Below are 27,579 nucleotides of genomic sequence, written 5' to 3' on the forward strand. Positions count from 1 at the left end.
AAATGAGCATACTGTTTTTATGCAGATTTTTGAATATTCACATGAAAATCTGTCACCAATTGGATGGAAACCTAGCTCATGAAACCGCTCGCATGTGTGGTCTGCATTTTAGAATGGTGTTTCTTTTTTTTTGCTTCATTCCCCCTACATGCTGGGCTCTAAACACCTCTATCTTGACTCCCGCTGGGAGGAGGAGGACGCATGTGCAAGGAAGAAGGAGTAGCATCTTGAAAGGTGGTACATGTATATATGCAATATGTCAAAAATGTATTTTAAATCTATTAAAGGCCTAGTACAGTCAAAAACTAGATTTCCCTATGTTTTATATATATTTCCACACTATAAGGTTGGTATAATACTGTGAAATTGTGAAAATGATGATAATGCCCGTTCAGTGTAAGAGCTGTTTGAAAAGACCGCCTGAAATGTCAGCCTGTTTTGGTGGGATGGAGCTTTGACCTGCCTGGTGACATCACCAGGAGGTAAATTAGTTAATAGACCAATAAGAAAGAGTTCCAAACCTCTCTGCCAATAATAACTAGTTCTGAGTTTTTCCCTCCTTACTCAGACCACTCCCAGACAGTCCTAGCAAAATTCTTGCTTGAGAAATTGCTCTTTGCTAAGAAGCTATTTTTTTGTTGTTGACCATTTTAATTGAAAACAATCACAGTAAGGTTCTTAATTGTTGCCCAGAAATGATTTGATATTCCAAAAAAAAGAAACGGCTACATTGGACCTTTAAATATATTTTTGAAAAATATGTTAGGCCAATTTTAAATATTTTACATGTATCCTTAAAATGCACCCAAAAATATATTTTAAATGCATATTTATCTTTGTATGGGAGTTCACAAGCTGGTGCTTTTTAGGCTGAATCAAATACACTGAATGGCATTAGAATAATGAGGTTTACTGAAGAGCGTTTGAAAATCAAGTGAAGAAGCAGTTATAAACATGTCCTCAAGATGTCAGCAAAACACAATGTATTCACATGTGTCACAGCTAAGGTCCAATCAGCTCCTGATCCATTTGAGCCTTACACACTCCCACCGAACCCCATTGTGACGTGGCACCTCCAGTTTCTCCCTTCACATGACCATTTATCATATATTGTACTTTTGGGACACGTGTGAAGTGGAAATCTACACTATAATATTAGAAACCACACTCTGTTACAGGCTTATGTTCATATCAATTACATTATGTACAGTGGGGAGAACAAGTATTTGATACACGGCCGATTTTGCAGGTTTTCCTACTTACAAAGCATGTAGAGGTCTGTAATTCTTATCATAGGTACACTTCAACTGTGAGAGACGGAATGTAAAATGAAAAAAATAATGTATGCACTCACTAACTGTAAGTCGCTCTGGATAAGAGCGTCTGCTAAATGACTAAAATGTAATGTAAATGTAAAACAAAAATCCAGAAAATGACATTGTATGATTTTTAAGTAATTAATTTGCATTTTATTGCATGACATAAGTATTTGATCACCTACCAACCAGTAAGAATTCCGGCTCTCACAGACCTGTTAGTTTTTCTTTAAGAAGCCCTCCTGTTCTCCACTCATTACCTGTATTAACTGCACCTGTTTGAACTTGTTACCTGTATAAAAGACACCTGTCCACACACTCAATCAAACAGACTCCAACCTCTCCACAATGGCCAAGACCAGAGAGCTGTGTAAGGACATCAGGGATAAAATTGTAGACCTGCACAAGGCTGGGATGGGCTACAGGACAATAGGCAAGCAGCTTGGTGAGAAGGCAACAACTGTTGGCGCAATTATTAGAAAATGGAAGAAGTTCAAGATGACGGTCAATCACCCTTGGTCTGGGGCTCCATGCAAGATCTTACCTCGTGGGGCATCAATGATCATGAGGAAGGTGAGGGATCAGCCCAGAACTACACGGCAGGACCTGGTCAATGACCTGAAGAGAGCTGGGACCACAGTCTCAAAGAAAACCATTAGTAACACACTACGCCGTCATGGATTAAAATCCTGCAGCGCACGCAAGGTCCCCCTGCTCAAGCCAGCGCATGTCCAGGCCCGTCTGAAGTTTGGATGATCCAGAGGAGGAATGGGAGAAGGTCATGTGGTCTGATGAGACAGAAATAGAGCTTTTTGGTCTAAACTCCACTCGCCGTGTTTGGAGGAAGAAGAAGGATGAGTACAACCCCAAGAACACCATCCCAACCGTGAAGCATGGATGTGGAAACATCATTCTTTGGGGATGCTTTTCTGCAAAGGGGACAGGACGACTGCACCGTATTGAGGGGAGGATGGATGGGGCCATGTATCGCGAGATCTTGGCCAACAACCTCCTTCCCTCAGTAAGAGCATTGAAGATGGGTCGTGGCTGGGTCTTCCAGCATGACAACGACCCGAAACACACAGCCAGGGCAACTAAGGAGTGGCTCCGTAAGAAGCATCTCAAGGTCCTGGAGTGGCCTAGCCAGTCTCCAGACCTGAACCCAATAGAAAATATTTGGAGGGAGCTGAAAGTCTGTATTGCCCAGCGACAGCCCCGAAACCTGAAGGATCTGGAGAAGGTCTGTATGGAGGAGTGGGCCAAAATCCCTGCTGCAGTGTGTGCAAACCTGGTCAAGACCTACAGGAAACGTATGATCTCTGTAATTGCAAACAAAGGTTTCTGTACCAAATATTAAGTTCTGCTTTTCTGATGTATCAAATACTTATGTCATGCAATAAAATGCAAGTTCATTACTTAAAAATCATACAATGTGATTTTCTGGATTTTTGTTTTAGATTCCGTCTCTCGCAGTTGAAGTGTACTTATGATATAAATTACAGACCTCTACATGCTTTGTAAGTAGGAAAACCTGCAAAATCGGCAGTGTATCAAATACTTGTTCTCCCCACTGTAGCTGCATGAATTATACTTTTTGATTGGTGATGAGTATTTTACGCTGTGCCCATAGTATTTATTTTAACCTACTGCATCTTACATAGACTAGCGTCCTGTCCAGGGGGAGTACTTGTACATCAAGCTGCCTCACGCTACACAAACATATACAGTGAGCTCCAAAGGTATTGGGACAGTGACACATTTGTTGTTGTTTTGGCTCTGTACTCCAGCACTTTGGATTTGAAGTGATACAATGACGATGAGGTTAAAGTGCAGACTGTCAGCTTTAAGTTGAGGGTATTTTCATCCATATCGGGTGAACCATTTAGACATTACAGCACATTTTGTACAATCGTGAATAATGATGAGTAAGAAGGTTACAGACGCACAAATATCATACCCCAAGACATGCAAACCTCTCACCATTACAATAACAGGGGAGGTTAGCATTTTTTTTTGGGGGGGGGCATTTAAAAAATATATATATATTCCTCTCGCTACATTTAAAACCTGTATTCCTATGCCAATGTGCATATAATCATTTTCAAGAATATCAGATCACATGGTTGTTTTGATTTGTACATGTTTTATCATAAACAACATAAAAGTACAAGTAGAGAAGAGGACCGATGAGGAAACACAAAATGACACCAGTCTTTTAAGGTCCATGTTTTATTCAAATCTATACAAGAAAAATCTACATTTGCTTTCAGTTTTGGGGGGATTTTTGTGTTTTCATTATTTATTGCAAGCTCTAACAAAGAAACATATCAAACATGACACCAAGATCAATTGTAAACAAATGGAACTCCTCAAATCTTTTCACAAGGTTGTTTCACATAGCTTCAGTTTCACTTATCAGCCGGTGTAGATATGGGATTTGGGATGCGTCCCAAATGGCACACAATTCCCTTATAGTGCACTGCTTTAGGGCTCTGGCCAAAAATAGTGTAATATAAATAGGCTACTATGTATATAGGGACTGGGGTGCCATTTGGGACACACTCAGGGAGTTGTTTAATAACTAGGGATGTTCTTAATAGCTACGGGGTTCTTAATAGCTAGGGAGGTTCTTAATAGCTAGGGAGGTTCTTAATAGCTAGGGAGGTTCTTAATAGCTAGGGAGGTTCTTAATAGCTAGGGAGGTTCTTAATAGCTAGGGAGGTTCTTAATAGCTAGGGAGGTTCTTCTAGTTCTCTAGTTCTCAAAGGAATGTCTTTACAGCAACTTCACAGCAGTCATCCTCCTCAAGTGATATTTTACTCTTCAAATCTACAGTTAATTTGTAGGTACCTACATGTTCTATATCCAGGCTCTGTCGCCGCCGGCCGCGACCGGGAGACTCATGGGCGGCGCACAATTGGCCCAGCGTCGTCCAGGGTAGGGGAGGGAATGGCCGGCAGGGATGTAGCTCAGTTGATAGAGCATGGCGTTTGCAACGCCAGGGTTGTGGGTTCGATTCCCACGGGGGGCCAGTATTAAAAATAATATGTATTCACTAACTGTAAGTCGCTCTGGATAAGAGCGTCTGCTAAATGACTAAAATGTAAAATTTAAATGTAATGTAAATATATCAAAACCTATTTTCTATACAAAGCAATTTCTAGCAAAGACATTGAAAATAAATGTAAACTTCTCTCTATATGAGTTTTAGAGCTATCTTTAGAGCCTGATTACATTTTGTATTAGTTCATTCAATTTTCATGTTAATTCAAGTTTCATTTGTCGCACCTTTTGGGTATGTTACATAACAACCACACTCAATTCTAAATTCTAGGTTTTCTTCTGCCCAATCATTACAACAGTATAACCATAGAATTAGGAATTACAATGTAATAGGATCTCTATGAGTATAATAGACTAAAAAGTATAAAAACTGAAAAGTACCAAGTACATTTAGGGCTCTATTTACATCTGGCTCTAAGGAGGTGAAAGTGTCAAAGCCACGTTAGTTTGCAATTTCATCATGTAAAAACGGGCGAACTAGCATTTTCCAGCCCTAACGCCAGGTTTGGCAATTTAGCTGTTTAACATCAGCTCGATGGAGCTGAGGTGGGAGGGGTGGCAATATTTGAGGTGTGTCCTTAAAAACAAGCGCAAAAGTTACAATTTTAGCAGCGCTAAAGGGAAGTTTTAAAACCTACAAAAAGCAGGTCTTAACATGTAACACAGTTGATAATGGCATTCATTTTGAGAAAGGAAGCGCAGCAATCCAGCCATGACGCCATGGAAGGAGAGATGTGCCTTTTGTGCCGGTAAATGTCGTATTTAGAAACATAAAAAAACGATTGGTTTCCCCCCTAGTTCGTTTAATTTTAGAGAAAACCAAGCATAACCTATCCTCCCCTTAATCAAGGCTGGTTTAGCAGCATCACATAGGTGCTGCTTTTTATCCTGGCCATTAGCCAAGTAGCCTATGATTAAAGGGGGTTTAAATGGTCTACCTGAATTTCGCTTGTTCAACTAGGATATCCATCCCCGTTTTCAAAGAGCGCCCCTTCTCCGATTACCAAAGACACGCTCCTCCAAATTATTCAGTCCTCCTATAATGCCATATCAATGGCCGACTTTTTTGAGAATCTGCCTTGCACATTGGCAACGATACAATTGATAGGAGCCTAGTATTTGTATAGACCTGCAAATATTCTGCGTAAAGACATTTAGGCCTATGTGTGCACACGGTGCCATGGAACGAGAGAAGCGATTTATCATATCATGCTTCTGACTAACTTGATAAACCTATTAGAAAGATTCACCTTCCATGGGTTTATGGTGAGAACGTACAAGGCTCAAATGCAATGCAATTTCATCTTCTATTTCTGGAGAAGTGCAAATATGATCTGTAAGATGGTTCCATGATGTTTATAAAACATGACATTTGCGAGCAGTATAAAGGTGAGTGGACATTCCCCCTTCCTCTTTATATTGGATGATGGATCTTTATCCAGCTCCTGTGAAAAGTTCGGATGTGAGTAAAACCCTCCATAGTCTAAGTTGCCTTGTCTGTATTATGGTGCCTGTAACTGTATTTGATTAGAATGATATACTGTCTTCTTAGGCTTTAGCAATAGCCTAGTGAATGTAATATTGCTTATTGACTACGTTTTGCATGTCCAGACTGAAATAAACAGTACGCCTAGCCCCTATATTAGTGAGAACGCTACAGCCTATGTTTAACAATGTATACCAAACTGAAGCAATGCAATTAGAACAATGTTGTCATCATATTTAGCTAATATGGGGCAGGCTATTTAAGGAACTAGGCTATAATGGACTAACATTCGCATTAGATGTGATGACAACACAATACATAAAAGATCGTAAATACACAACTTGAAGCAACCACATAAGTTATTTAGCCATGGAGCATGTTCTGATTGGCCAGTGAGGGGCCAAGCCTCGACACACCCACAACTTGTTTATTCATCAAAACCCAGCCCTTTAGTGCCACCTCCAGCTATTGCGGCCATAATTACGGTTGTGAAAATAGCAACAACAAAAAATCTGACACACCCTCGAACCTATAACGCTACCACCAGCGCTAAGATGTACCATTACATTGCATTTGTTAAAATAGAGCCCTTAGACAGGGTTTTAGGGTTTCAGTATCAAATCATGAAACTTGTTCAACCTTAACAGGGATCCCTGTATATCTTTATACAAAAAAGGCATGACCAAAATTGTAACATACAGAAATTGTTTATGTTTTTGGTACGATTATGAGAAAATGTCATGCTGTTCAACTCCCACCTCTAGTTGAAACTAATATTTTGGCAGTTTTACAAACAGAAACCTCTCTAGCGTTGCCAAAAGACAAAGAGCTGTGACTGGATCAGTGGTTCACCAATCAGGGCCTTGATGGGCTTGGCAACAGGAACAAGGGGTAATGTGTAATGAAACTAGGGGCGGGGGCGGGTGGAACATTTCTTTGCAAACATTAGGTGACGTCCCTGGGACAAACTGGGAACTAGACAAAAACCTCCAGGGGACCATGACACAACGTCCTGACGACTTTAGGCGGCCATTTTGTGACATCCTGGGGATGTCCTAATGACTTGTTATTGTTTGCAGGGTATCTCATTCAGAAGTTCCACATTTTAGGTCTGTAATCCATACTAGGCCATTGATTTACAGTGGTGTCCGAAATTATTGACACCCATGATCAAGATGAGCAAAAATTACTGTATAAAATAATTCAAATACTGAGCTATATTGTATTCTCCATTTCTTTTTTAAATTATATTATTTTGTACTAATACAATTGCTCAGAGAAATATATTTTTGTTTAATGGGTAATAACTTTTTTTTTTAATCTGACCTTGCGAAGATAATGGCACTGAGCATTTTTCTAAAATGTTTTATGAGTTGGAGAACACATTGGGGGGGATCTAAGACCATTCCTCCATACAGAATCCTTCCAGATCCTTGATATCCTTAGTCTTATGGACTGCCCTCTTCAATTCAAACCACAGGTTTTCAATGGGTTTCAAGTCCGGAGACTGAGATGGCCATTGCAAAATGTAGATTTTGTTACCAATTAACCATTTCTTTGTGGCTAAAATGTCCTGTTACTGGATAAATTCATGATGCCGTTGACCTTAAAAAGGGCCCCAGGACCAGTGGAAGCAAAATAGCCCCATCAAATGAAAGCTCCACCACCATATTTTACATAGGTATGGGGTTATTTTCTGATTATGCATTCTCATTTGACACCAAACCCACCACTGTTGTGTGGCCAAAGAGCTCTATTTTCATGTCATTTGACCAAAGCACCGGTTCTAGTCCAAGTGCCAATGCCATTTAGCAAACTCAAGGCTTTTACATTTGCTGGATGACATGAAAATGCCTGTGGTTTGAATTGAAGAGGGCAGTATATAATCACATATGAAGGATATCAAGGATCTGGAAGGATTCTGTATGGAGGAATGGTCTAAGATCCCCCAATGTGTTCTCTAACTCATAAAACATTTTAGAAAAAGGCTCAGTGCCACTATCTTCGCAAGGTGAGGTATTAAAAGGTATTGAAAACATGGGTGTCAATCATTTTGACCCCTACCTTTTGGAGAAAAAAAATACATTACTTGTTAAACAAAATCTATTTCCCCGCACGATTCTATTAGTAAAAAAAAATAGAATTTCCGTTTTTTTTGTTGCATACGATATCACTCTATTTATTTGATACAGTCATTTTTGCTCATTTTTATCAAGGGTGTCAATAATTTCAGACCCCACTGTATCTTCTTGATTAGATTAATATCAAGAAGTTATTCAATGAAATCTAATCAGCACGAACAGCTGCAGAAGTTATTCAATGAAATCTAATCAGCACGAACAGCTGCAGAAGTTATTCAATGAAATCTAATCAGCACGAACAGCTGCAGAAGTTATTCAATGAAATCTAATCAGCACGAACAGCTGCAGAACTCTTGATCAAATAAAATACACACTGTATATACTCTTGGTTTAGCTTTTTGGTCTAAACAAACAATATCGTAAAAAAAAAAAAAGTGTTTAGAGGATCGATATGGGTTGCTTCCCATTACCATGGGATAAAAAACACCAAATATGAAATGTATCACTAACGTCTGTAAAGATTACAGAACACACAAAAAGCCTTTATATCCTCAGAGTTGTTCATGCTGGACTATCGAGTGTTCAAAGTGTAGTCCTACATCTTGGTCTCACTGTCTGGAGGTTTCTCATTTTCATACTGGTTCTCGTGGGCGATGAGCTGGTAGGATTTCTTGTCTTTCTCCTCAACCACAGAGTTCCCCATCTCCGCATCCTTGGATTGTAACTCATGACGAGACAGATACTCAACAATACCTGCGCCGATCGAGTCTCCCAATACATTAGTGGTGGTACGCAACCTGTCCCTGAATGAAATGGAGGGAGTCCGGTGGTTAGGGATAATATACCGTGCAGACAAGGGAATAGAACACTCTTAGAATATTACTCTTTCAGCTTTCCTACAAGGGACCCTTTTCTAACATATTTTTCTCCCCCAAAGAAAAGGAAAGGTTTGCACAGAGGCAAAGCTTTGGTGTGACATTTTGCAAAGGCATGCACCACCAAGCCTATTCCTTACAGACAAAACCTGTTTGTTTTCCATTGGAGATTTGGCAAACTGAAACCAGGTGTATCATTTCACAAACTGGGATGGATGCTATGATTGTCGTTGAACACAATGGGTATGTTTAAATAACCTCAGTTATTAAAGCGGAAATGCATAGCCGGTAGAGCCCATGCATGAGATCTCTAGAGGAATCAGATGTTGATAGAATCAGAAACAGATGGATTGGGGGAGAATGGAATGGGAAGGGAATGTCACTCAAACTAGAAAGAATTGTTTTCAGAAAATAGACTGTACTCACAGGAACCAATCCACTGCAATGATGAGGCTGATGTCATCGGTGGGCAGTCCAACAGAGGTCAGCACAATCACCATGGTGACCAGTCCAGCCTGTGGTATCCCAGCTGCACCGATACTAGCTGCAGTGGCCGTGATGCTATTCCACAGGACAAAGACACAACCAAAGAAATAGATTAGATTAATCAGGGTTTTCCCAAACTCTGTCCTCGGGACTCCAAGGGGTGCATGTTTTGTTTTTTTGCCCTAGCACTACACAGCTGATTCAAATAATAAACGAATCATCAAACTTGGATAATTTTAATCAGCTGTGTAGTGTTAGGGCAAAAAAACTAAAAGTGCACCCCTTGGGGTCCTGAGGACAGAGTTTGGGAAATGCTGGATTAGATGAATACACTTCCTGCTTTTACTTCCTGCTTTATGGCTATGGGTACACTCAAAATGGCTGCCAGTCTACCCAATATGTCACAATTGACTTGAATGGGGATGCCCATTCTACTCATTCTAGTTCTGTGGACACATTGCTTCTGTAACAAACGTTTCATTTCCAAGCACTCACACTGTTGCTTAACAAACCCTTGACTCATTCAGTTTCAAGGAAACCAACCTCTGCAGCTCCTCCTTTGCCCAGGAATTTGCATTGATGTTAGTGGCAGACTAAGTGTGAGTCACGATTCGTCCCCAAAGAGCTTGGTTAATGGACTGGATGGACATACCTTATAGTGAGGATCTGTCCAAAGTTCATGTCCATGTTGTTGACCTGGGCTATGAAGAGAGCCGCGAGAGCTTCATACAAGGCGGTGCCATCCATGTTGATGGTGGCGCCCACTGGCAGCACGAAGCGCGTCACTCTCTTATCCACCCCGTTGTTCTCCTCCAGACACTTAAAGGTGATGGGCAGCGTGGCTGAGCTGAGGGTGAGGTGAAACAGGAGGAAAGGAGAGAGAGAGAGCGAGAGAGAGAGACAGACAAACGAGACATTAGGAGTCAGAAAAGGCAGATCTACTGTCTATCATCATGACAACTCACCTAGATGAGGTCCCCAATGCGGTGATGAGAGCCTGTAGGATTCCACCGATGAACACAAAGGGATTCTTCCGTGTGATCACAAAGTAGAGTGTAGGCAGCACCAGGAAGGCATGGATAGATAGGCCAGTGATGACTGTTATAGTGTACATGCCCAACTGGCTGCCCATTTCTGTGATGTCATCCATCTCCACTATCTTCCCAGCTATGAGAAACAGGATACCAACGGGTGCATACCTGATGCAGAAAAAAATGCATTATAAATCCCACGTCAAAATTTAGGCTCACAATACCAAGCGAGTGCTGATAATTAGCTACATCACGTCTTTGTAGAACCGTCAAGCTCAACACATTTCAACCATTACATAGTGCACAACACCAAGTTATACTTTGCTTATTTTTTCAAAGTATTTTATCTTTATTGGATAGATATAGAGGTAAATTAAAAGGGTGAGAGACCGGCACCCTTTAATTCCCAACCAGCCTGTAATTCCCAACCAGCCTGTAATTCCCAGCCACCCTTTAATTCCCAACCAGCCTGTATTTCCCAGCCACCCTGTAATTCCCAGCCACCCTGTAATTCCCAGCCACCCTTTAATTCCCAACCATCCTGTAATTCCCAGCCACCCTGTAATTCCCAGCCACCCTTTAATTCCCAGCCACCCTTTAATTCCCAACCAGCCTGTATTTCCCAGCCACCCTGTAATTCCCAGCCACCCTGTAATTCCCAGCCACCCTTTAATTCCCAACCAGCCTGTAATTCCCAGCCACCCTGTAATTCCCAGCCACCTTGTAATTTGAACACTCCGGGGTGAGGTTTCCCCTAGGTACAGATTTAGGATCAGCTTCCACTCCCCCAATCATACATTTAAGCATTAGTGGGGAAAATGCTAAACGCTGAACCAAAATCAATGTCTAGGGGCAACTTCACCCTATATCTAATTCAAACCATGCCTAACTGCACCACGCACCACATGATAATGGCCACCAGTCTCATGATAGCCTCGTTGAGACAGTCAAAGAAGTCCCTGAGGGGCTTGCCCTGCTCCTTCATGTTGCCGATGATGAGACCGAAGCACATGGAGAACACCACCAGACCCAGGGCATTGACCCCGTTCACCTGCCCCGGGATGGGGATCACCTCCTCCCGCATGATATACTGGCCCTGGGTCCCGTTCAGGACGAAGAGGGTGTCGTTCACTGTCATCTTCACATGGACCACTCTCTTACCGTACTGCGTTTTAAACTGGAGGGCAATGGAGGGCAAAGGTGCAAAGCTTTATTGATTTTTGTGTTGTAGATATACAGTGTATTCGGAAAGTATTCAGACCCCTTGACTTTTTCCACATTTTGTTACGTTACAGCCTTATTCTAAAATGGATTAAATCTTTTTTCCCCCTCATCAATCTACACACAATACCCCATAATGACAAAGCAAAAACGGAAATATTACATTTACATGCGTTTTCAGACCCTTTACTAAGTACTTTGTTGAATCACCTTTGACAGCAATTACAGCCTCAAGTCTTCTTGGGTATGACGCTACAAGCTTGGCACACTTGTATTTGGGGAGTTTCTCCCATTCTTCTCTGCAGATGCTCTCAAGCTCTGTCAGGTTGGATGGGGAGCGTCGCTGCACAGCTATTTTCAGGTCTCTCCAGAGATGTTCGATCGGGATCAAGTCCGGGCTCTGGCTGGGCCACTCAAGGACATTCAGAGACTTGTCCCGAAGCCACTCCTGCGATGTCTTGGCTGTGTGCTTAGGGTCGATATCCTGTTGGAAGGTGAACCTTCGCCCCAGTCTGAGGTCCTGAGCGCTCTGTAGCAGGTTTTAATCAAATTTCTCTCTGTACTTTGCTCCGTTCATCTTTCCCTCGATCCTGACTAGTCTCCCAGTCCCTGCCGCTGAAAAACATCCCCACAGCATGATGCTACCACCACCATGCTTCACTGAAGGGATGTTGCCAGGTTTCCTCCAGACGTGACGCTTGGCATTCAAGCCAAAGAGTTCCATCTTGGTTTCATCAGACCAGAGAATCTTGTTTCTCATGGTCTGAGAGTCCTCTAGGTGCCTTTTAGCAAACTCCAAGTGGGCTGTCATGTGTCTTTTACTGGCCACTCTACCATAAAGGCCTGATTGGTGGAGTGCTGCAGAGATGGTTGTCCTTCTGGAAGGTTCTCCCAGTAAAAGTAAAAGTAGTCAAAAATATAAATAGTAAAGTAAAGTACAGATACCCAAAAAAACGACTTAAGTAGTACTTTAAAGTATTTTTACTTAAGTACTTTACACCACTGAGCCACTGTGTTCTTGGGGACCTTAAATGCTGCTGACATTTTTTGGTACCCTTCCCCAGATCTGTGCCTCGACACAATCCTGTCTCTGAGCTCTACGGACAATTCCTTCGACCTCATTACTTAGTTTTTGCTCTGACATGCGCTGTCAACTGTGGGACCTTATGTAGACAGGTGTGTGCCTTTCCAAATCATGTCCAATCAATTGAATTTACCACAGGTGGACTCCAATCAAGTTGTAGAAGCATCTCAAGGATGATCAATGGAAACAGGATGCACCTGACCTCAATTTCGAGTCTAATAGCAAAGGGTCTGAATACTTATGTAAATAAGGTATTTCGGTTTTTTCTATTTTATAAATGTGCTAAAATTTCTAAAAACCAGTTTTCGCTTTGTCATTATGGGGTATTGTGTGTAGATTGATGAGGATTTTTATTTATTTAATAAATTGTAGAATAACGCTGTAATGTAACAAAATGTGGAAAAAGTCAGGGGGTCTGAATACTTTCTGAATGCACTGTATACAGGTAGGTCGATTTCTATGAACAGATTAACAATGAAATAACCAACACACTTTATAACATAAAAGACCTGGTCCTCTGTAGCTCAGTTGGTAACGAATGGCGCTTGCAATGCCAGGATAGTGGGTTTGATTCCTGCGACCACCGATATGTAAAATGCACGCACGCATGACTGTAAGTCTCTATGGATAAAAGCATCTGCTAAATGGCATATATATATTATATTATAGGTATAATATGTCATATACACTGAGTGTAGAAAACATTAGGAACACCTGCCCTTTCCATGACATAGACCGACCAGGTGCATCCAGGTGAAAGCGATGATCCCTTTTTTTTTGTCAATTGTTAAATCCACTTCAATCAGTGTAGATGAAGGGGAGGAGACAGGTTAAAGAAGGATTTCCTAGCCTTGAGATAATTGAGACATGGATTGTGTATGTGTGGGCAAAACACAATTATTTAAGTGCCTTTGAATGGGGTATGGTAGTAGATGCCAGGCGCACCGGTTTGTGTCAAGAACTGCAATGCTGCTGGGTTTTTCACACTCAACAGTTTCCCGTGTGTATCAAGAATGGTCCACCACCCAAAGGACATCCAGCCAACTTGACACAACTGTGGGAAGCATTGGAGTCAACATGGGCCAGCATCCCTGTGGAATGCTTTTGACACCTTGTAGAGTCCATGCTCCAACAAATTGAAGCTGTTCTGAGGGCAAAAAGGGGTGGGGAGGTGCAACTCTATATTAATGTTTGGTATACTCAGTGTATTCGCCATAAGCAGTGGACTTTGATATGCCCCTATGGGTTATATTACTAGGCTTCATTAATACTATCTGGATACGGCACTGATCTGGGTTTCACATTGTTCCCTTCATTCAAATCTGTCAGTGAGATCGATGTACGGTCCAGGTTTACATTGTGGAACAGAAAAGGACTTACCTGCTGTGTGCAAGCTTGCACAATGTTTGGAGGGAACATGTTTCTAGAAGAGAGAAACAAACCAATCAAATCTCAGTACAGCAAAAGTGTTGTACTTGCATTTTATTTTCCTTTACAGTGACAAACTGATCATTCATGTGAATGCAAGAGGAAATCAGAAAACAACAACAGAACAGCAACAGGAAGCAACAACAGAACAGCAACAGGAAGCAACAACAGAACAGCAACAGGAAGCAACAATAGAACAGCAACAACAAGACAGCAACAGGAAGCAACAACAGAACAGCAACAGGAAGCAACAACAGAACAGAAATAGGAAGCAACATCAGAACAGCAACAGGTAGCAACAACAGAACAGCAACAGGAAGCAACAACAGAACAGTAACAGGAAGCAACAACAGAACAGCAACAGGAAGCAACAACAGAACAGCAACAGGAAGCAACAACAGAACAGCAACAGGAAACAACAACAGAACAGCAACAGGAAACAACAACAGAAGAGCAACAGGGAGCAACAACAGAACATCAACAGGAAACAACAACAGAAACAGGAAGCAACAACAGAACACCAACAGGAAACAACAACAGAACAGCAACAGGAAGCAGTATAATGTACAGTAGTGACTCTAACCCAACACCTAGTGACCTCGTCAGCAGGTTTCAGATCTCTTGGCGTAACGGCTAAGGTGTTGAACTGACAATCGCTGGACCCGGTCGGGGCACCCGCTGAATACGCTACAATAATTATGGCCTACCTGATGAGGTCCAGGAAAGCGTCAGCAGGGCTGACCTGTTCGATCTTCTGCTGATTTTTGAATTCCTCCTTGGAGCCCTTCCCAGGGTGGATGATGAGCACCATGACGATGCCGATGAAGACTGCGATGACCGTGGTGGTCATGTAATACACAACGGCCCGCATGCCCATCCTCCCAGAGGCACGGCTGTCCAATGCTGCCATGCCTGGTGGGACAGAAAAAACAGCCTGGTGAGTCAGTCTGAGAGGAGAGAAAGACCACGCCCCGAATGGCACCCTATTCACTTTGTAGTGCACTAATTTTGACCAGGGTCCATTTTGTTTTGGTGTAACACAAAACACGAGACAGTCGAGAGTAGAGAAAACACTTGATGACGATCCCAGACCTGTCATGCTCACCAAGTTTGTGTCCCAAAGGGCGCCCTATTCTCTATATAATGACTAGGGTGCCATTTGGGACGCAAGCCAACCACTCTGCCCTGACGTATTCTCACACAGGAATTGAAACTAGCTAAGTGACTTCCAGGCTGGACTGCTTCAGCCGGGTCCCTGTAGCTGAGTTTGAATCTCTTTGACGGGATGTAAAGAATGTAAAAGTTAAAACTGAAAAACAGAACGAAAGATTGTTATTTTGGGGCTGAAAACATACTGGGACAATGACCTTGCATCAGTAGCAATGACGTTAGTTAGCGACATATTTTCAGTGTCAGCTGTCCTTATGGGGTATTCCTCCAGTTCAGCCTTTTGTGTGAATGAGATGTGATGCATGTGTTCTTTTCAGAGTTGCACTGTGTGACCCGTACATGGCCCTCTGCCCTAGTCCCTCTCCTTCTCTCTCCTTCTCTCTCCCCCTTTACACACTAATCTTATCGCCTGCAATTCTCTTTCTTTACTCCCCCCCGCCCTTTCTCTTTTGGACAGCCCTGGGAAAACTTGTTGACTTAGTCCGGCTTGCACAGCTACATTGATTCTCCCCCGTCACCCTGGCAACAAGAAATGCAGCCTCTGCAATTTCATCCTTTAGAGTGAAATAATTACTTTCTCATACAGAGATTGTTCATTAAACCAAAGTGCTGTACACTCTTAGAAAAAGGGTTCCAAAAGCGTTCTTCAGCTGTCCCCATAGGAGGACCCTTTTTGGTTCCAGGTAGAATCCTTTTTGGTTCCAGGTAGAACTCTTTTGGGTTCCATGCAGAACCCTCTGTGTAAAGGGTTCTACATGGAACTCAAAAGGGTTATAAATGGAACCAAAAGGGTTCTACCTGGAACCAAAAAGGGTTCTTCAAAGAGTTATCCTACGGAGACAGCAGAATAATCCTTCTAGGTTCTAGATAGCACCTTTTTTTCTAAGAGCGTAGAGGAGACATTGTGATGTTAGGACTTCATAACTGAAAGGGGTCCGTCACATTTATGCCAACTAAAATTCACAGCCATCCAGCACAATACCTCTTCAGTTCCTATAGGTCCCTGACAATCAGCATGAGCCCATTAACGTTGTATAGGGCTTTTATCCTAAATGGCACTCTATTCCCTTAAAAGTAGTGCACTATATAGGGAATAGGGTGCCTTTTGGGACGCAGACTAGATCTCTGGCATTACCACAACAGACAAATGTGAACTAATTATTTGAGGCCTGTCAGAAGTAGAAGTTGCCTACAGGGTTCCTTCATTTATTGAACTGATGCAAATGCACATAGTCTACTGTCTGATGTTCCATATTGATTTAGACCTTTTTATGAACAGTGATTTTTATGACCCATTTTTATGCCAAAAACATCTTGAAGACAACTGATCGTGCCAATCAAGGCACTGTTTAGGCCTACATTGCCAACTGTGCATCAACAATGTGGTGTTTACTTTAAAGGAGGGATGATACATACATCCAGACGAGCAAAACAGAAGTACAGTGCTTTCGGAAAGTATTCAGACCCCTTGACTTTTTCCACATTTTGTTACATTACAGCCTTATTCTAAAATTGATTAAATTGTTTTTTTTTCCCCTCATCAATCTACACACAATACCCCATTATGACAAAGCAAAACATTTGGTATTTCAGTTTCTTATTTTTAATACATTTGCAAAAATTTCTAAGGGGAAGAAAACAATTTAATCAATTTTAGAATAAGGCTGTAACGTAACAAAATGTGGAAAAAGTCAAGGGGTCTGAATACTTTCCGAATGGACTGTATTAGTGTATAAAAATGGATTGGCCTGATTTAGCCATGGGCTAGAACTAAGGACAGGTTCATGTGAGCAGAGGCCCCACCACACACCCCTTGTATAACCTTCACGGCCCCACCCCCTATCTCCCCATTCACCCACCCACCCACCCTCTAAACCTCTGCACTTCCCTCTTATGAGGGGTCATGAAATGCCTGGCCACAATATGGGTTTTTTCAAGAAAGCAATGGAAGGAAATACAGTGTTTTATGGCCTCTCTCTCTCTCTCTCTCTCTCTCTCTCTCTCTCTCTCTCTCTCTCTCTCTCTCTCTCTCTCTCTCTCTCTCTCTCTCTCTCTCTCTCTCTCTCTCTCTCTCTCTCTCTCTCTCTCTCGTGAGGGGAAAAAGTATTTGATCCCCTGCTGATTTTGTACGTTTGCCCACTGACAAAGAAATGATCAGTCTATAATTTTAATGGTAGAATAACAACAACAAAAATCCAGAAAAACGCATGTAAAAAATGTTAGAAATTGATTTGCATTTTAATGAGGGAAATAAGTATTTGACCCCCTCTCGATCAGAAAGATTTCTGGCTCCCAGGTGTCTTTTATACAGGTAACGAGCTGAGATTAGGAGCACACTCTTAAAGGGAGTGCTCCTAATCTCAGCTTGTTACCCGTATAAAAGACACCTGTCCACAGAAGCAATCAATCAATCAGATTCCAAACTCTCCACCATGGCCAAGACCAAAGAGCTCTCCAAGGATGTCAGGGACAAGATTGTAGACCTACACAAGGCTGGAATGGGCTACAAGACCATCGCCAAGCAGCTTGGTGAGAAGGTGACAACAGTTGGTGTGATTATTCGCAAATGGAAGAAACACAAAATAACTGTCAATCTCCCTCGGCCTGGGGCTCCATGCAAGATCTCATCTCGTGGAGTTGCAATGATCATGAGAACGGTGAGGAATCAGCCCAGAACTACACGGGAGGATCTTGTCAATGATCTCAAGGCAGCTGGGACCATAGTCACCAAGAAAACAATTGGTAACACACTACGCCGTGAAGGACTGAAATCCTGCAGCGCCCGCAAGGTCCCCCTGCTCAAGAAAGCACATATACAGGGCCGTCTGAAGTTTGCCAATGAACATCTGAATGATTCAGAGGAGAACTGGGTGAAAGTGTTGTGGTCAGATGAGACCAAAATGGAGCTCTTTGGCATCAACTCAACTCGCCGTGTTTGGAGGAGGAGGAATGCTGCCTATGACCCCAAGAACACCATCCCCACCGTCAAACATGGAGGTGGAAACATTATGCTTTGGGGGTGTTTTTCTGCTTAGGGGACAGGACAACTTCACAGCATCAAAGGAACGATGGACGGGGCCATGTACCATCAAATCTTGGGTGAGAACCTCCTTCCCTCAGCCAGGGCATTGAAAATGGGTCGTGGATGGGTATTCCAGCATGACAATGACCCAAAACACATGGCCAAGGCAACAAAGGAGTGGCTCAAGAAGAAGCACATTAAGGTCCTGGAGTGGCCTAGCCAGTCTCCAGACCTTAATCCCATAGAAAATCTGTGGAGGGAGCTGAAGGTTCGAGTTGCCAAACGTCAGCCTCGAAACCTTAATGACTTGGAGAAGATCTGCAAAGAGGAGTGGAACAAAATCCCTCCTGAGATGTGTGCTAACCTGGTGGCCAACTACAAGAAACATCTGACCTCTGTGATTGCCAACAAGGGTTTTGCCACCAAGTACTAAGTCATGTTTTGCAGAGTTTTACTTATTTCCCTCATTAAAATGCAAATCAATTTATAACATTTTTGACATGCGTTCTTCTGGATTTTTTTGTTGTTATTCTGTCTCTCACTGTTCAAATAAACCTACCATTAAAATTATAGACTGATCATGTCTTTGTCAGTGGGCAAACGTACAAAATCAGCAGGGGATCAAATACTTTTTTCCCCTAACTGTACGTCTCTCTCTCTCTCTACCTCCGTCTCTCTCTCCCTCTCTCTCTCTACCTCCATCTCTCTCTCCCTCTCTCTCTCTCTACCTCCGTCTCTCTCTCCCTCTCTCTCTCTCGCTCTACCTCAGTCTCTCTCTCTCTCTACCTCCGTCTCTCTCTCTCCCTACCTCCGTCTCTCTCTCTCTTGCTCTCTCTACATCCGTCTCTCTCGCTCTCTCTCTCTACCTCCGTCTCTCTCTCTCTCTCTCTACCTCCGTCTCTCACTCTACCTCCGTCTCTCTCTCTACCTCCGTCTCTCTCTCTCTCCCTCCCCCTACCTACGTCTCTCTCTCTCTCTCTCTCTCTCTCTACGTCCGTCTCTCTCGCTCTCTCTCTCGCTCTCTCTCTCTCTCTCTACGTCCGTCTCTCTCGCTCTCTCTCTCTACCTTCGTCTCTTTCTCCCTCTCCCATCTTATGACTTGGAACAAACAAAATACTTTGAAGGACAGGCAATGTCAGAAATCATCTAGATATTACAGTACAATTTAACAGTAACATATTGGGATATACACAAAAGAAGATCAGGATATTGGCAGGAACTGGAACACGCTGTGATACACGTTGATCCAGATCATTCCAAACATGCTCAATGGGTGACATGTCTGGTGAGTATGCAGGCCATGGAAGAACTGGGACATTTTTAGCTTCCAGGAATTGTGTACAGATCTTTGCGACATGGGGCCGTGCATTATCATGCTGAAACATGAGGTGATGGCGGCGGATGAATGGCACAAGAATGGGCCTCAGGATCTCGTCACAGGTCTCTGTGCATCAAACCGCTCGCCCACACAAAGCCATACACACTCTGTCTGCCATCTGCCTGGTACAGTTGAAACCGAGATTCATCTGTGAAGAGCAGTGGCCATCGAAGGTGAGTATTTGCCCACTGAAGTGGATTACGACACCGAACTGCAGTCAGGTCAAGACCCTGGTGATGACGACGAGCACGCAGATGAGCTTCCATGAGACAATTTATGACAGTTTGTGCAGAAATTCTTCGGTTGTGCAAAACCACAGTTTCATCAGCTGTCCGGGTAGTTGGTCTCAGACGATCCCGCAGGTGAAGAAGCCAGATGTGGAGGTCCTGGGCTGACGTAGTTACATGTGGTCTGCGGTTGTGAGGCCGGTTGGACATGCTGCCAAATTCTCTAAAACGACATGGTAGAGAAATTAACATTAAATTCTCTGGCAACAGCTCTGGTGGACATTCCTGCAGTCAGCATGCCAATTGCACGCTCTCTCAAAACTTGAGACATTTCTGGCATTGTGTTGTGTGACAAAACTGCCCATTTTAGAGTGGCCTTTTATTGTCCCCAGCACAAGAGAAAAAAAAAAGAATAATAATAATGTATGCACTCACTAACTGTAAGTCGCTCTGGATAAGAGCGTCTGCTAAATGACTAAAATGTAAGGTGCACCTGTGTAATGATCATGCGGTTTAATCAGCTTCTTTATATGCCTCACCTGTCAGGTGGATGGATTATCTTGGCAAAGGAGAACTGCTCACTAACAGGGATGTCCCCAAAAAAATATCCACAAAATTTGAGATAAATAAAAATGGGATCATGAAAAATGGGATCAACACTTTACATGTTGCGTTTATATTTTTGTTCAGTATAAAAGTGTCAAAACCTTTCAATGTTGTACGTCACAATATATTTAAATGTTTCACTCTTGTTACAATGTTGCAATTCGAAGTTGTATGTTACATATTTTGTACCATCAGAAGTCAAATCAGTCAAGCTCAACAACATATGCGTCCATTTTATCACTACCATGTTTGCAGTTGATGTGATCCCAAAAGTTTCTCTATATCTCGTAGTCTGAATGAAAGCGTTTATTACAAGTCCCAATGTGGCAATAACCCAATATTAACATGGATGTCATTTTCTAACCATAGACTCCAATGTAGTCAGTAAACAAGAGTTTCCCATTTCAGAGGGTAAATCAAAAACCCTGCAGCAGTTTTATAAGCCAAAGGCCAGCGTAATGTTTTCTGCAGCTGTCAAACACAGTATGCTGCATGAGGAAACACTTTCAAAGATGAATTGTAACAATACTGAGATAAGATTATACATTTCCTACAATAAGAGCCCATAATGCTCCTTAATAAAGTTATTCCATTCTTCACTGTTTTGGGGTTTACTTTAGTCTACACAAAGCTCCCAGTATCAAAGAGATCCAAATGTTTCCTTTCACTTTCAATGGATCTCTCCTCCATTGTTAAATGATGAATTATAGATTAAATTGTCACCAGTAAAATGGGAAAAGACTTCCCCTCACTTCTTTAAAGTGTGAAATGCTTTTTGGGGAAACATAGGCTCAACATATCTTATTGGAAGAGTTTTCTTTTCATGAGGCGAGAGAAAGGCTGCTTTGTCTCACCAGGCTGCCTCTGCATGGCCACCGTGACCCTTGACCTGAGTCGGAAGCTCCTATTGGGTGAAGAGTCCAGCGACCACACAGGAGCAGCAGCACCTAGTCTCACAACAACCCCTGTTCAGATCCCCCTTCCTCCCTCCCCTTTCATTACGCTCTCTCCATTCCATCTGTTCATCTGTAACTCAACACTCAATCTTTACTCCCCCAAAACAGATCTTTTTTGTTGTTGTTTATTATAATAATTTTTTTATATATTTTTTTAGATCTGAAACATGGAAGGTGTATGCTCAATACCACAACATCCCAGAGCTCAGTCAGAACACAGATCCTGTTAAATTATGGTCTGGCTGGCTAGCTAACAAACATACTGTGCAGATGTACCTACAAATGCATTGATTAAAGGTCCAATGTAGCCGTTTTTATCTCAATATCAAATAATTTCTGGGTAACAATTAAGTACCTTACTGTGATTCTTTTCAATTAAAATGGTCAAAAATAAACAAAAATAGCTTCTTAGTAAAGAGAAATAATTTTGCTAGGACTGACTGGGAGTGGTCTGAGTGGGGAGGGGAAAACTGAAAACTAGCTGTTATTGGCAGAGAGGTTCGGAACTCTCTTTCTTATTGGTCTATTAACTAATTTACTGCCTGGTGATGTCACCAGGAAGGCCAAAACGCCATCACACCAGTGTTTTCAAACAGCTCTTACACTAAAGGGGAATTATAATCATTTCCACAATGTAATATTCATATGTGTCAGCATACTGAATTGTAATTGGATGCATTCTACCGTCGTATCATACTGCGCTATGATTGGTTAAGCCCACCCAGGTGGTGAGGTCATCTTCAAAAAAAGATGATCATGGCCGGAGACACATGAACATGCCAGTTATAGCTAGTTAATAAAGAGTTACGTTTATAAAGATCCTGTCGTCCTGCATTTTATTATTTTCTATAAAGCATACAAAACAAGACATGGTGTCAGAGTAAAAGGACTATAATATGGATTTTGCTGGAGTTCCTTCACCTCTAATGGATTGGGGGTCTACAAATCTATCCGATGCATGGCGTAAGTTCAAACAACATGTGGAGCTAATGTTCACGGGTCCTCTGAAGGAAAGAGGAGAAGAGGAAAAGTGCAGCTACCTGCTCCTCTGGATCGGTGAAAAAGGGGAGAGACATTTACAACACATGGACACTTACCGAGGCTGAATCAAAGGTACTGAAAACATACTACGATCGTTTTGAAGCATATGTTGTGCCAAAGACCAATACAATTCTCGCAAGGTACAAATTCCATGAGAAAGTACAGGGAGCTAGCGAATCGTTTGAACAGTTTGTCACTGAGCTGCGTCTGCTTGTGAAAGACTGTGATTATGCAAACAAGGATGAGATGGTCAGGGACCGTATTGTATTTGGAATACACTCAACGCGAGTGAGAGAGAAACTTTTGAATGTTGGGTCTGAGCTAACGCTGGACAAAGCTATCGACATAGCCAGATCTCACGAGCTAGCACAGGTTCAGATGAAAACCATGTTGGGCGGCAGCACGAGCACATCACGTGAACAAGCAGTGCACGCAGTCAGGCAGACATCCAAGCACAACTCAGGTGCTCAGAAAGCATGTTTCAGAACGGAGAGAGACAGAACTCCAAAACAGAGCGACACAGACTCCAAACGCCCCAAAACATGTGGATATTGTGGATACAAAGTGCATGGCGAACAGGGAAATTGCCCAGCTAAAGGCAAACAGTGTACTAAATGTGGAAAATGGAATCACTTTGCAAAAGTGTGCAGAGCTTACTGTGGAAAAACTCTGTGACACAGAGAAGAGCAGTCTCAGTTGAATGACCAGTCTTGAAACCTGACTGGTTTGGATCAAGAAGGTCATTCTGAGAGAGATAGCAAGAGAGTTGGCTAAAGACGGCACGCTCAATAGTTTTGGAGAGAAAAGAAAGAAGGGATACTGGTCTGTAGTTGTTGACATCAGAGGGATCGAGTGTTGGTTTTTTGAGAAGGGATGCAACTCTCGCTCTCTTGAAGACGGAAGGGACATAGCCAGCGGTCAAGGATGAGTTGATCAGCGAGGTGAGGTAAGGGAGAAGGTCACCGGAGATGGTCTGGAGAAGAGAGGAGGGGATAGGGTCAAGCGGGCAGGTTGTTGGGCGGCCTGCCGTCACAAGTCGCAAGATTTTATCTGGAGAGAGAGGGGAGAAAGAAGTCAAAGCATAGGGTAGGGCAGTGTGAGCAGGACCAGCAGTGTCATTTGACTTAACAAATGAGGATCGGATGTCGTCAACCTTCTTTTCAAAATGGTTGACGAAGTCATCCACAGAGAGGGAGGGGGGGATTCAGCAGAAAGGAGAATGTGGCAAAGAGCTTCCTAGGGTTAGAGGCGGATGCTTGGAATTTAGAGTGGTAGAAAGTGGCCTTAGCAGCAGAAACAGATGAAGAAAATGTAGAGAGGAGGGAGTGAAAAGATGCCAGGTCTGCAGGGAGTCTAGTTTTCTTCCATTTCCGCTCAGCTGCCCGGAACTCTGTTCTGTGAGCTCGCAATGAGTCATCAAGCCACGGAGCTGGAGGGGAGGACCGAGCCGGCCGGGAGGATAGGGGACATAGAGTGTCAAAGGATGCAGAAAGGGAGGAGAGGAGGGTTGAGGAGGCAGAATCAGGAGATTGGAGGGAGAAAGATTGAGCAGAGGGAAGAGATGATAGGATGGAAGAGGAGAGAGTAGTGGGAGAGAGAGAGCGAAGGTTGCGACGGCGCATTACCATCTGTGTAGGGGCAGAGTGAGTAGTGTTGGAGGAGAGGGATAGAGAAAAGGATACAAAGTAGTGGTCGGAGACATGGAGGGGAGTTGCAGTGAGATTAGTAGAAGAACAGCATCTAGTAAAGATGAGGTCAAGCGTATTGCCTGCCTTGTGAGTAGGGGGGGACGGTGAGAGGGTGAGGTCAAAAGAGGAGAGGAGTGGAAAGAAGGAGGCAGAGAGAAATGAGTCAAATGTAGGCGTAGGGAGGTTGAAATCCCCCAGAACTGTGAGGTAGAGATAGAGAATGTCATGGAGGAGTTTGCTGATGTTTTTACAGGAACAGGACTATTCCCAGGAAAATGTATCATTCACCTTGACCCAGACGCAACCCCTGTGGTCTACCCACCGAGAAAGATTACTCTTGCTCTCCCCGCCCGTCTGAAGAAAGAGTTGGAGAGCATGGAGCAATCTGACATCGTCACCAAGGTTACAGAACCGACGGATTGGGTCAACGCGTTAGAGGTGGTGGAGAAACCACGCACAGGCAAGCTCAGAGTATGTCTCCACCCAAGAGACTTGAACAAGGCTATCAAACGCCCCCATTACCCCTTACCGACTTTAGATGGCATCACACACAAGCTAGCGGGCGTATGCTACTTCAGTATCATGGACGCCAGATCAGGCTACTGGGCTATCAAGCTCACAGAAGAGTAATCTAAGCTCACAACGTTCAACACACCGTTTGGACGCTACAGGTTCCGTCGCCTGCCTTTTGGGATTATCTCAGCCCAAGACGAGTTTCAGCGAAAGATCGACGAGGTGTGCGAAGGCCTCAACGGAGTTGTGGCAATTGTGGACGACATCCTTGTCTATGGTCGAACCAAAAAGGAACACGACAGAAACCTCAGCGCGATGCTGCAAAGGTCCCGCGAGAGAGGAGTCCGGCTCAACCCCGAGAAGAGCACAGTCGGCGCTACAGAGGTCAGCTACTTCGGACATCTTCTCACAGCGAATGGAATCAAGCCAGATCCGCAGAAGATCTCAGCCATAAAGGAAATGGAGCCACCAAAGAACCGTGCAGAGCTGGAAACAGTGCTTGGCATGGTCAACTACTTAGCCAAGTTCGCACCCAGCCTCTCCAATGCTAATGCACCCCTGCGTCAGCTGCTAAAGCAGTCCAGTGAGTTCCTCTGGGACAAGCAACCCGACATCGCTTTCCAGAAAGTGAAAGACGATCACGAGAGAACCAGGACCAATCCTTGCCTACTACGACCCCAACAAAGAGCTCAGACTACAGGTGGACGCGTCGAAGTATGGACTAGGTGCAGTGCTACTGCAAGAAGGAAAACCCATCGGCTACGCTTCCAAATCTCTCACAGACTGTGAAATCAACTACGCTCAAATCGAAAAGGAGCTGTACGCCATTCTGTTCAGATGTAAGCGTTTCTATCAGTATGTCTATGGACGACAAGTCATTGTGGAATCAGACCACAAGGCCCTCAAGTCAATCATGAGGAAACCGTTAGCCGCAGCCCCGCCAGGGCTACAGAGAATGATCCTTCAACTACAAAAATACGACTTCACAATCACTCACCGTCCAGGCAAAGACATCCCTGTCGCAGACACACTCTCCAGGAAGTTTCTTACCTACAAGGACAGCAGCCTCAGTGAAGGCATGAACATGCAGGTGCACACTGTGTACAGCAACTCACCAGTTAGTGACACAAAACTGAAGGAGATCCGAGCAGAAACAGACAACACCACAAGAACTGTTGACTGACACAGAAGCTTGCTCAGCTTCATACCACACAAGGTCAGGAAGAGAGGTCAAGCCTAGAGCTGTCCTAGACCTGTGAAATGTCAACGGGTGTAGGCGGATCGCTGACCTAAAAGAGTTCCGGACTGTAAACTTGTTATTGAAAAGTTAACTTGAAATGCTTTGGTATTGTATTAGTTTGAAATGTTGAGATGTCATTGCTACAGTGAAAAGCTGAGTTGCTGAGAAATATTTGTTCTAAAAGTAACAGTATGCTGAATCATTGTTTCAGAGTCTGTTATGTTGATGCAGTTGGTGCAGTATAGATGGTTACTTACATCGAGGTCAAACTACGGAGCATGTATTCAAAAGAAGTGCTTAAAATATGTAGAACATTTGCCTTTTTTTTTTTTAAGAAGGGGGATGTAATATTCATATGTGTCAGCATACTGAATTGTAATTGGGTGCGTTCTACCGTCGTATCATACTGCGTTATGATTGGTTAAGACCACCCAGGTGGTGAGGTCATCTTCAAGATGATCATGGCCGGAGACACATGAACATGCCAGTTATAGCTAGCTAATAAAGAGCTACGTTTATAAAGATCCTGTCGTGCTGCATTTTATTATTTTATATAAAGCATACAAAACAAGACAGACAACTTCACAGTATTATTCTATTTGACGTTTTAGTCATTTAGCAGACGTTCTTATCCAGAGCGACTTACAGGTAGTGCATTCATCTTAAGATACAGTGAGGGAAAAAAGTATTTGATCCCCTGCTGATTTTGTACGTTTGCCCACTGACAAAGACATGATCAGTCTATAATTTTAATGGTAGGTTTATTTGAACAGTGAGAGACAGAATAACAACAAACAAATCCAGAAAAACTCATGTCAAAAATGTTAGAAATTGATTTGCATTTTAATGAGGGAAATAAGTACACTGCTCAAAAAAATAAAGGGAACACTTAAACAACACATCCTAGATCTGAATGAATGAAATAATCTTATTAAATACTTTTTTCTTTACATAGTTGAATGTGCTGACAACAAAATCACACAAAAATAATCAATGGAAATCAAATTTATCAACCCATGGAGGTCTGGATTTGGAGTCACCCTCAAAATTCAAGTGGAAAACCACACTACAGGCTGATCCAACATTGATGTAATGTCCTTAAAACAAGTCAAAATGAGGCTCAGTAGTGTGTGTGGCCTCCACGTGCCTGTATGACCTCCCTACAACGCCTGGGCATGCTCCTGATGAGGTGGCGGATGGTCTCCTGAGGGATCTCCTCCCAGACCTGGACTAAAGCATCCGCCAACTCCTGGACAGTCTGTGGTGCAACGTGGCGTTGGTGGATGGAGCGAGACATGATGTCCCAGATGTGCTCAATTGGATTCAGGTCTGGGGAACGGGCGGGCCAGTCCATAGCATCAATGCCTTCCTCTTGCAGGAACTGCTGACACACTCCAGCCACATGAGGTCTAGCAATGTCTTGCATTAGGAGGAACCCAGGGCCAACCGCACCAGCATATGGTCTCACAAGGGGTCTGAGGATCTCATCTCGGTACCTAATGGCAGTCAGGCTACCTCTGGCGAGCACATGGAGGGCTGTGCGGCCCCCCAAAGAAATGCAACCCCACACCATGACTGACCCACCGCCAAACCGGTCATGCTGGAGGATGTTGCAGGCAGCAGAACGTTCTCCACGGCGTCTCCAGACTCTGTCACATGTGCTCAGT

General features: G+C 43.2%; 1 protein-coding gene across 1 annotated transcript in view; it reads right to left on the reverse strand.

Annotated features, from left to right (window-relative positions):
• Nucleotides 1-7,898: 7,898 nt before the first annotated feature.
• LOC121584369 (excitatory amino acid transporter 1-like) overlaps nucleotides 7,899-27,579 on the reverse strand; it is a 29,259-nt gene continuing 9,578 nt past the window's right edge. The window contains exons 4-10 of the mRNA XM_041900201.2: nucleotides 14,779-14,983; nucleotides 14,024-14,066; nucleotides 11,241-11,515; nucleotides 10,273-10,506; nucleotides 9,960-10,154; nucleotides 9,248-9,382; nucleotides 7,899-8,749 (exon numbers count right to left, since the gene is read on the reverse strand). Coding sequence (XP_041756135.2) covers nucleotides 8,542-8,749; nucleotides 9,248-9,382; nucleotides 9,960-10,154; nucleotides 10,273-10,506; nucleotides 11,241-11,515; nucleotides 14,024-14,066; nucleotides 14,779-14,983 — 1,295 coding nt within the window. The 3' untranslated portion in view covers nucleotides 7,899-8,541. The remainder of the gene's footprint in view (nucleotides 8,750-9,247; nucleotides 9,383-9,959; nucleotides 10,155-10,272; nucleotides 10,507-11,240; nucleotides 11,516-14,023; nucleotides 14,067-14,778; nucleotides 14,984-27,579) is intronic.

Source organism: Coregonus clupeaformis, chromosome 16 (assembly GCF_020615455.1).
Source record: "Coregonus clupeaformis isolate EN_2021a chromosome 16, ASM2061545v1, whole genome shotgun sequence".
Lineage (NCBI taxonomy): Eukaryota > Metazoa > Chordata > Actinopteri > Salmoniformes > Salmonidae > Coregonus > Coregonus clupeaformis.